This window comes from Gavialis gangeticus, unplaced genomic scaffold (assembly GCF_001723915.1).
Source record: "Gavialis gangeticus isolate Ggan-Ray unplaced genomic scaffold, GavGan_comp1, whole genome shotgun sequence".
Classification (NCBI taxonomy): Eukaryota; Metazoa; Chordata; order Crocodylia; family Gavialidae; genus Gavialis; species Gavialis gangeticus.
The window spans coordinates 32,190,678-32,202,130 of NW_017729025.1; the positions used below are offsets into that span (position 1 = coordinate 32,190,678).

The window sequence follows — 11,453 nt, forward strand, 5'->3', positions numbered from 1 at the left end:
CAATCCCCCCTGTGTAGCTGATCCCGTCCCCCTCCTGCCTGCTCTGAGCCCCCCCCCCCCAACTGAGAAGAGGGGAGCACATGTCCCCTATACCTCCCCCACAGATGCATGCAGCAGCAGGAAGTTGCCCCTCCTTCCCACCCTCCTATGCCCCCTGGACGAGGCACCCACAGCTCCATCCTGCTCCTGGCCCCAGGGTCCCATTCATTGCCTTGACTACGTGGCACCTGTGCCACTCCCTCCCTCACTCTGGAAGCCTTGATCTGCCACCCCTGCCACGCCTGTTCCCCTCCACAGATGTACCTGCAGGGTGCTGCTCGCCAGGTTGCATTCCTGTAAATCGGCTATCAGATGGATATCGGCCAATATGGCTGGTTAATAACTGGCTATTAATATCAGCCGAGAAAACATTTATCAGTGCACCCCTAACTTTAATAAAACAGGTATATTTTTTTTGAATTTTTAACTATTTTAGTTATAAACGTGAAATATGTTTTTAAGAAACATTTGAGTCCCGTCTCTTTTTGGGGTTTTTTGTTGTTCTCCCGCCCTGGCGGGGGATCAGGCTAGAAGATCTACTAGGTCCCTTCCGACCCTTAATCTATGAATCTATAAGAAGAATTAAACAGATCATTGTAGCCAGATCAACATAAAAAAAACTTAAGATACTGGGTTATGCAGTAAACTGAGTCTTCACCTTCCTCTTCCTGTTTACTCATAGACTGGAAAAGACAGACAAGCTTTTCTGGTTTTTCAGTTCCCAAGCTACGTCTCAATTTAGAATGAATTAGTCCAAAGGAAGAAAATATTCTTTCTACACCTGCAGAAGACTACTGCTACTGCTGTTAAAAGCTGGATTATCACTTCAATAGTCTGTGATGGATCCAGGTTCTTAAGTGATTTTCACCAATTCACTGGTGTGACCTTCTTTAGAACCTCATCAGCAAACATATATTTCTTGCATGGTTCACCCTTAGCCCCGAAATGTAATAGTTGGTATTATGGAGGGATGATTGCTGGATGCCCATGTCATAACCAACTCCTCTTCTTCAGCAGTTAAAGATTGACCCTGGTACTGAGTATTGAGAATACTGGCAAGAAAATGAGCTGGAGATAGTGCTTGATCCATTCATTTTTTTAATGCCTGTACTTTAACTCTGTCATTGTGTATTTCTCTTGTCATGGCCTCACTTAGTTCCTTCCAAATTTCAACAGCATCAGCAATAAAACAGCGATTTCCCTGCACTTTGTTCAAGGCTACAGAAACAGGCTTCAGGATAGTCAGCATATATTCTACATTTCTGTTTAGTCCAATGTGGAGAACTTTGGCTCTTACAAGTCCATCTATTTTGTCACAATTTTGTTCACAAATTGTCATCAGATTAGGCCAGTTCTCGATATATCACTCAAAACAGGCCACTACTGAATTCCATTGCACATCTTGTGGGAGATTTAGTTTGGTTCCTCCTGCTTTCTTCAGAGCAGCTGCTGCAAAGTAGTCGTTACACAGAAGTATTTTGCTATTTCAACAACATTAGCCTTCATTTCTGGAGCACTGAAGTCTTGGGCTAAGAGGTACATCAAATGAGCACAGCAGCTATGTGTTATTAGCTTGGGGCTTTCTTCACTTTCTTCAAGATATCTCATCTTCGATACATTTGCAGCATCGTCTGTGACAAAGCTGCTACTAGACATTGGAATTTTTTTTTCCACAGCTTGCTACAGGTTTTACTGCTACTTCTTGTAAGTATTCTGCTGTGCTGGCATTTCCTTATGTATCAATTGTTTCTGTAAGGTAGCCAGTTCCTTCCTCTGTTGTCATAAAAGCACATATTACTGGATCATTGTGGACACTGTTCCACCCATCAAGACTCAGGTTAACAATTTTCCCCTCTAGACTTTTTGCACACTGTTCACTCTCTCTCATACACTTTATCGAGCAATTTACCTGCTATATTTGTTCTGGTGGGTGGACTGTATCTTGGTCATAATGACTGCACCATGTCAATGAAGTGTGTGTTCTCAACCATATGGAAAGAAGAGTTTGTTGCATAAACAAAACGAGCAATTTTTCCATCAATTACCTCTTGCTATAATCTGCTGGTTCTTATTATAAATTTATCTATGGTTGTTTCTGGATGATGGAGATTTTTTTTTATTTTTGCTATAGGTGATATACTATGTGACATACATTTGACTGGAACACTGGTATCATTAGCAGATAACTGTGAAACTGTAGACAGTGATGATGATGTTGAAGATGGATAGTCGGAATCGCATATGTTGAGGATGAACCCTCCTGAACTAAAGAAGTCAATGCAGTCACTACAGTACTGCTCATTTAGCATTACTCACTGCACTCAGTACTAGAAGTGAAACTGTAAAGGAAGATCTGCTTATTTCATCCATTATTTTATATCACAACTGCATTAAAAATACAATAGCTTCACAAAGTAACAACTATATTTTTGCTCAAACATCTTGTTCCATTCATCTTCAGACGGCTGCCTTCTGAGAAGGAGCACTTCTCATGATGTTTCATTCAGGTAACCAGGCCTTGCACTTTTTTGTTGCACTGTTTGCATTTTGCACACAGGCCTGTCTTGCCCACAGGTAGAGGAAATTCATTAAAAATATTCCCAAACAGGGTCTTACAGCCTGGCAAGCCTCCTGCCATGATAGGTTTTCCTTTCTGTCATACCATTCCCTTACTAGATCTGGAGAGGCTATACTCAGCCACTTATCCCTCAAGACTTCTGGAATATTCTGCTCAAAATGTTTCTCTCTTGTTTCTACTGCCGCTCCCTCCTCACATTTCTCTCAACTCCTCCTCCTTGCCCAGATCTACTCCACCCCCAATAATCCTCTGTTCATTTAACTTCTTGAAGCTTTGCCCTTTTAGAGAAAGGTAAGGGCTTCACTGTGTACACAAACTTGCAGAGAGACAACAGGGCTGATGGGTAAGTAATCAAGTCTGTTATCTCTCATCTCCATATGCTACTATGAACAAAGATGTTACCTCTGGAGACACAAATACACAGTTTGAGAACTGAAATGAAGCATGACAAAGATGCTTAATGGGATCTTCTAGACTGAGCACTGAGTCTGATTGGGTAGAGTGGTTTTCTTTAATCTGTACTCATCTATAGAGGAGCCTCTGGGAACCCCATAAGATTAGGCCCCTAATATAGTCCATGGCCTGTTGTGACCTATTTATAAAACTATTCTAAAAAGGTTACACGATTATATGGTCTCAAATAGTACATAATTAGAAGTTAAAATCCCTATTCCATGATGATACCTTTGAGCTTTAATATATATTAAATTAAAACCATCTTTATATAGGGTTTTTTAAAAAAACAAGCAACTTAACAAAAAATAATAAAATATGATTAAATTAAAAAAAAAATTCAGATTTTTTTTATCATTGATTTTTATCCACCCTGATCACCCCAAAAAATCTTTGCTTCTTGGGGATTATTATTTATATTTATATGTAAAAAGCAGGCTCTGAGAAGAAGACAGCAACAGTAACAGAAGCCAAAGGAGTAAAGCTTGAGTAAAGCTGCAAACACCAAAAGCACGTTGAAACCTGGGTGCAGCACCAGAATTGAACATGCCATTTAGAAGCCAACAACCTAAGACCAAATCAGTGAAGGGAGAAGGAAAAACGATTCAATATGGTGACTTTCTTCGTTTAAAAGATTGAAAAAGCAAACAAGGTTTATGGTTCCCTAAAGCATAGGCTTCAAAAATCTTCCTGTTGGGAAGGCTGCACAAATAAAATAGGAAATCCTGAAGGGCAATGCTTACAAATGCTTAAACTAGGGGTGCCTTGAGATCCTTTTTTTGGATGCCAAGTGGTACTCTGCAATGTTAGCATGTTCAATCTATAAACACCAATACAATTCACAAGATAAACAGATTTCAAATATGAATCCATAGAACTGCATCAGAAACATTGTGACTTGAGCTCTGAGTTCTCGGTCCTAAATTTAATTTTGAAATCCAGATTTTGGGCATCAGGTACTGCAAGAACACACTTAACCCAGTGCAGCAGCCTATGGCAAGACAACTATGATTTCAAACCAAGTTTGCTATTAAGCTATTATGAAAAAGTTTAGTTCAACAAAGAAAATTTCTTTTCCACAAAATTTTGATCCACAAAGTTTTCCTGGAAGTTTAGATCCTGATATAGGATCAGATCATATATAAAAGTTCATTATTACTTTTGCTTTCAAGGTAAACAGAAGAATACTTCAACTCTAGCAAGCATTAGTTCTCTGCTCTAAATTAAACAAGATTAAACTATATTAGTCTTAAGACCTTTTTAAAAGAGGTTGCATTGGAACAAAATATTACTTGGCCTAAATGAACTGTAGAAAATTTGCTTTCCCAAAAAGACAGGTTAAAAAGACTCCCATAAATAATCTAGTGTCTAATTTTTTTCTAGTGCCATATATTCAAAACACTTTTCAAAATAATTCTTCACCACTTAAATAGTGTACAAAAGCCATTACCAGAAAAAAATACAACCTAAAAGCGGCATTAAAGTTTCATACCTGTTAAACTGATGTCAAAACTCCCCTCTCCCAGCATTTTCAAGTCTAACTTATATCACCTCATGCACTAATTTTCTCTGTTTAAGCCACTCTTCAAAATATTCGGATAAATTTGGAGTGACCACAAAAGAAAGATTATCTTCTACAACCATTTAAATACAGCTAGTGCAGAATACAGCAATTTTTCTGTTAGGGAGTATGCCCTACAACAAGCATCAGTTTCCATCCCAGAGGTTCTGCAGCCTCTGCCTGCCTATTAATCTCTATAATTTGGAGTTGCTGGTTTTAACTGATAAAGCCAGTTCATTTAAGGCACTTCAGTTTGCACCCCTAAGATTCTGATTGGAAGGATGTTGGAATAAGGGCATTTTAGACATAATACAAGAAAGCTTGTATTATGAAACAAGCTTTCTACTTCCCTTTTGCCAAAATTAAAATTTTTGGCCATCAGGCTCTGCTACAGGGGCCCATTAACACAAGGAAAGGGAAGACTGAGAATAGTGCTGTGAGGGATAAGACTTTTGAATGCTAGTAGCAGAAAAATGCCATACTGGATAAGACCTGTGGGCTGTCCACAGTCACAAGCTCTTTAGAAGGAGAAAAGAAATACTCAGCGATTCACACAAGTACAGCATAACCAGCCCATGTGGAAAGATTTCTCCCAAGCCCTACCAATTGGTAGCTGGTGTAAGCTCTTTCATAAAAAGGGAAAAGAAACAAAACCAACGATGGACCCAAAGGAGAAGAAGTGGACCTCCCACAATGTCCTAATTAATATCAATAGTCTCCAAAAATAATCCAAATAAAATACGAAATTAACCTAACATTAAGAATTTTATTAAGAATAATTCCTGCACTGAAGATTTCTAAGACAATAAATGCTGCCAAAGAAGTTCAAAGCTATGTTTCTATCAACTGTAACAGAAATTATTAAGGCATACATCTTTGAGATTCTCCTTTCCAATCTATTGATATAAGCTTATTTATAACAGTCTAATACAATTATCTTAATGATTTAACTCTGGTAATGTGCAAAGGTCTTAGTCATGATTAGGGCCTTGAAATGCAGAGACATGACCATTGCTTGGTTTTATAATCCAAGACTAATCTAAAAATAGAAACAACTTTTCTTCGATGCTTTCATTGCCACCTCTAAAGAGACTTCAAAATATAAGTCCTCATCTTTCTGGATACTGTTTTCCAAATTCCCTAGCAGTTCCTCTTTCTGCCATTCTACACACATTCACAAGCATCTGCAGTAATGGTAACACACTTCTATATCATGAGGTTGGCAAAAAACATATTTTCATCCATAACATCAATTTTGTTCTCTTAAGAAGTGAAATAGTGTTTCCCTTGTTAAGATTCTGATCCCACAGTCTTTAAAAATAGATGCTCGTGACTGCTGACTCCCCAAATGGGCTAACCCCTAAGGTTAGCATATTAAAAGTGACAGCCATTATTATATAACTTTCATTACCTATTATGAATGAAAGATTTACAGTATTAATGTTGTGGGTTTTTTTAAACAAACACCTAATAAAGTGCACTTTAAAAGGCTGTAGTTTCAAACCGTCTACTACTGAAGAAGGTAGTTGCATTAAGGATGTCAGACAAAATAAGAGGAGCAGAGACTTTTGGGGTTTTCTGGAGTAGGGACAGCAATTCACCCCCTACAGCCAGCAATATATTTTTAAAAACATTCTGAGTAAGTTCTTGTACAACCACACTTTGAAAAGTTAGTCTGAATAATATTAAAACATAAACTATTAAACACCACCCCATCCCAACTGCACTTCCTCATCACCACTTACACATAACACAATACATATTCCCAGGGAAAATATATTTTATTCATGTATCAAACAAAAACAGTACAAGTTTAGTGGTCATTTAAGTGAGGTGTGAGCATGTATGTAAAAATAAAATAAAATCTAAGGACTGCATACTGAAAATTGTGTGTAGACTGGTGATGAGGAAGAATCTGAAATATATATCTCTTTTGGCTTAAACTAGAAAATAGATGCCTAACATTGCACCATTCTGTTGCTTACATAAAAGGTAAATCTAGTTAATTAACTCTTATCCAGACAGTGAAGGTTTAGGAAAAAAAATTCTGAATAAAAGGAAGACAAGTCTTTTTTCAAATGGTCACACCTGAAGGTAAAACTGAAAGGGTTAATGTCGTACTCTGGAATGAAAGTGCTCTGACCACTGTTGCTCATGTCACAGTATCTAGGTATTTGGAACAGGCTTTCTTCCTTCTCTTATGCATTTTTTTCAACTGCTAAGACTGACTTTCAGCAAATTTGAATGTTTAAGTGCCATCATACGGGTATGTTTATAGTGCCATGGATATTGCCCCGTTATCCAAGATATATGATCTGAAAAATATTCTTCAAAGTAGTTAACTTAAAAAACTATCTGAATTTGATTCTTATCCATGCAAGGTATGGACAGCAGTGGCTAGAGAGCAAGAAATAGTGCAACTAGGCATTACATACTGCTCTGGATATCTCAAAGAACCTTAATCTTGACTTGTAATAACTCTATTGTAACTGCTTATGGCTTTTCTATGGAAAAAATACCGGCTATGCCGAATTGTACCAAACTATTTCAAATTCTGTCTTTATAAATTCTCTATCCTTAAAGCTGATCCTCTCCCCTTCACTTTAAATCCACTCACTGCTGGAAATTGTTCCCGTCGCTGCTGCTGCTAGCTTCTCGTTGTAAAATGCTGTCATGAATTTGTCCTGGGGAGTCAGCATTTCCTGACAGCGAATTGGACAAGATGGGAGGGAAAAAATGAGAATGGTGGGGAGAATGAACAAGAACAAAAAGGGGAGGGGACTACCAAATTTTATTAACTAACAGCTTCATCAACTTTATGACACAGTGTCTGAACACACTTTGCTGCATAGAGTTAGCATAGTTTTCCCGAAGTTACTCTAAGCATAGTTAATTTCCTGGGAAAGCCAAAAACTTAATTTAAGTTATTTGAGTCTTCAGAGGTTAACAGTATCTACTTTCTGGAAAGATGTTTTTTGACTTACTAGAAGGAGTACGTCTCTTCTGTTTTGGACTTCCTGCATCTTCTACATCCTTTTCAGTGCTTTCTTCTGCTGTGGCTGTTGCTGCTGCCTTTCTTTTCCTCTACAGAAAAGTAAATAAAATTATACTGGTTGAAACAAAAAAAAAAATTCCATGTAGATAAAGTTTAAATTATTTGCATGTTATTCTCTGTAATCCCAAGTCAGCCTACCATATTTTCCCCCACGATTTCCATAAAAAAATTGACCTTAAATGGTCACCATTTCCAAATTACAGCAATTAATATTTGTCAATGCTGAAATCAAAGTACTTATTATAATAAATTATTACCATTTAATAATAAGCATCACCCCTCTCTACAGTTATTAGATCACATTAAAAATTGTTTTACTTTAAATCACAAATCCATGTTTCATGGTCACAATTCTTCAAACACCGTAACAAGTTAGAATTTAGTAATTATCACAAGCAAGGATCAATCTGAAAATCCTAAAATAATGTAAAAAAATGTATCCCAAACTAATGTTATAGAGTTATATAAAACAAATGTATATACACACACACACAAACTAATATATACAATATTAAAGTTTAACTTTATTTGAATCTGTATTTCTCCTTGAGGCATTTTCAGTACAGCTAAAAAAGTAACTACACCCACTGACAGCACATTATTATTTTTCCTAATGGCAAGTATGGGTTCTGTTCCAAAGCGAGCGACATGGGAAAGCTGAACTCTATTCAAGGCACATTATCTTAAAACCTTTAAAAGGATAGAACTGTTATTATCTGTGTATTACAATTAATCCTACTGTTGCAAAGTATTCTTAAGGTGGCTATGGAAAGATCCTCTTTTTTAAAAAAGCCATGTCATTTTGCAAAGGATGGACTGGCCCATGTATACAAAATAACTTTGCTAAACCCTGGCGAAGTTTAACCCACCATTTTTTAGTAACTGAGTAAGAATGCACTGCTTCACTAAAATAGCTTTAGAAGTGGTTACAACTTCCCATAGCTCATGAGAGAAGGGGAGAGTGCATTACATCTTTCCTTTCCGAAGTGTTGCTTCATGATTACCATCTAAACCCTGCTGGGCTGAACAGATTGGTTCGATAATTACATACAATAACTGCAGTGGGCAGGTAACCCTCAGCTGGCACAGGGCAGCTCCCCTGTGAGAACTTCCATATGCAAACTGCACTGATGGAGTGCATTAGGTACATCTTTCCTGCCGGTGCACAGGCCTGATTAACGCCAGCCAAGACTCCAAGGTTAGCATGTCAGCAGATTTGTGATGCATTAGGCAGGAATAAACACAGACACTTTTGTTCGTTCTGACCAAAATTAAGGAGGAATATTTCAGCACTGTATTGCCTTTATACAGGAGATAATGCATTCCTCCTGATTGTGCTGGGAGAGATTTTAAATGCTCATCATAGAAATAGATATCCAATGCATTCTACATAAAAGCAAAGTACATTTATCTTGTTTCCCAAGCTTATTTAATAAAAAGTGCTTTCTTAATCTTGATGCAGGTGAATTACATGGCAATAAAAATCAGGCAGCATTCATCTGACAAAGGCAACACCTGTGTATTTGAAGCAGAAGGTTAGAAGGAACTATGAATCACTGTAATCTATATTTCTCCTGTTTATTTTACTTACAATGTTTTCCAACACTTACCGAGTACTGTCAATGTATTCAGCACTGAACAAAAGTATGATATGCACCTCGTCTCAGAGTTTGGTTCAACATTAAGGAGGTTAACATAGGTAGTTTGCTAAGCTAAGACTAAACGAATTTATTGTATATTAATATTAAAAATAAGACAGATATCTTTAAGAAAAAGAATGAAATACCAGGAAGTTTGTTAACTATATATATCCCATTTTATTTTTAAATCTCTAGAAACAAAAGTTAATAGTTAAACTTATAAATGCTTGGAATATTGAAAGGCATGCTTGATGGCCAGTTTCAGACTCCATCCCAGCAAGCACACTTATTTATAATTCACATCACAAGATATTTGGTGATATGAGTCTATCAAGGAGAATTCAGTACTCTACGAATTTTTTTTTTTAAATCTACAAATATCCCTCTAAAGCAGGGGTGGGCAAAATGTGGCCCATGGGCCAGATGTGGCCTGCCAAGCCATTCTATCCAGCCCATGGGGCCCCTACGAAATTTAGAAAATTAATATTTATCTGCCCCTGGCTGCCTGTCATGTGGCCCTTGATGGCTTGTCAAAACTCAGTGAGTGGACCCTCCACTCGAAATAACTGCCCGCCCCTGCAACCATGAAATAGCAAAGTTAGCCTGCCATACGCCACAGGAACACTGAAGAAAAGCATTGTCAAAGGAGAGGGAGGTTTGTTGTGTAGTAATAAAACACCCCAAAGGAATCCAAGTGTGGGTTTCTTACAACACGTTAGGCTTTAAAGATTGGTGCAGAAAGAGTATTAGGACACCCCTACATCCTACAATCATTTGTCTCTCTCAGTTCTCAGCCTCAAAATAATTCATCCTTGAGGCAAAAGTCATGAATCTCTTAAAAGCCAATAGCGCTATTACAACTAACAACTGTTGTACTCTACAGCCATGTCCAATGCGTTTGCAGCAGTTCAGATTGCCACAGCATATGCCCTTGCATGCGTGCTTCATTGCAGAATAAACGTCCTGCAACGGGCAAACTGCCCTTGCCCAGTTTCTCCTGGCTCTTCAGGGGCTAAGGCCAGTACCAGTGCTGGCCTAGCAGTCTTACCTGGTGGCCTGGAGCAGCAGAAGCACAGATGGGTCAGTACATAGGCCTGGTCGGCAGCCAGAGCATTGCTCTGGATGACCCGGCCTTTGTCTGCCAGTACACGCTTGCTGTGCATGCATTGTACTGCTTCAGTTTTGGGGGGAGGGGAGGGGAGGTTTGCTACCAGGAAATCCCGGTAGCAAATTTTGGCCCTACACTGCAAATTTGCAGCACAGGGCATGTTTTAACATTTGCAGCATACAGTTTGCAGCACCACAAAGAGGTTTGAGGGGCCACAAACCACACTTCCCCTGCATGTCTGGACGCAGCCTATGAAGCATAAATTTGCACACAAGATTATCTGCTCGAGTATTATGGATCTCTCTCCTAATTTCAATTCTCACAGCACTCAGAAAAAAATCCATTCAAAACAAATAATGAGATGGCTCTCAAATAGTTACAAATAGTTGTTAGAGAGTAGGTTTAGACTAGACATCCAAAGGCACTACTTCACTGTCAGGGCGGCTAGGATCTGGAACCAACTTCCAAGAGAAGTGGTGATGGCTCCTACCCTGAGGGTCTTTAAGAGGAGGCTTGACGTCTACCTGGCTGGGGTCATTTGAGCCCAGTTTCTCTCTCCTGCCCAGGAAAGGGGGTCGGACCTGATGTACAAGGTCCCTTCCGACCCTACTTCTATGAATCTATGAAATAAAATAGCTACTTTAGGCATTCGGCTTTCTACAAAAGGCTAATCTTGAGTATGTAAAACGTTGCCAATATAAGGTGGGGGTGCATCTGTTATAAAAGCAGTTACTCTAAAATTATAAAAGCCTATGTCTGTCTGTCTGTCACACTTTATTCACAATCTGATTGGCTGATGGAAACAGCCAATCAATCAGAGTGCTCCATGTGTGGGGAAGCGCCGCCTTGATTCCAAAGCCGTGCCGAATACCAGACAAGAGGGTGGGGGAGCCAAGGCTAGCAGTGCTGCCCTCGGCTGCCTCACCCAGCTCCCTGCAAGCAGCGCCAAGGACCGGACAGGGGGCAACATGGGGTGTTAGGTGGTGGCACTCCATCCCTCCCCCTCCCCCCCCCCCCCC

General features: G+C 38.9%; 1 protein-coding gene across 4 annotated transcripts in view; it reads right to left on the reverse strand.

Moving 5' to 3' along the window:
* VRK1 (vaccinia related kinase 1) overlaps positions 1-11,453 on the reverse strand; it is a 54,022-nt gene that overhangs the window by 16,255 nt on the left and 26,314 nt on the right. Inside the window, exons 12-13 of one of the 4 annotated variants that reach the window (XM_019518597.1) lie at positions 7,616-7,715; positions 630-1,488 (exon numbers count right to left, since the gene is read on the reverse strand). In XM_019518597.1, the coding sequence (XP_019374142.1) occupies positions 1,403-1,488; positions 7,616-7,715 (186 nt within the window). In that variant the 3' untranslated portion in view covers positions 630-1,402. Of the gene's footprint in view, positions 1-629; positions 1,489-1,972; positions 2,300-7,229; positions 7,334-7,615; positions 7,716-11,453 lie in introns of those variants that run through there. The other 3 variants (XM_019518595.1, XM_019518596.1, XM_019518598.1) reach the window with 3 other exon arrangements.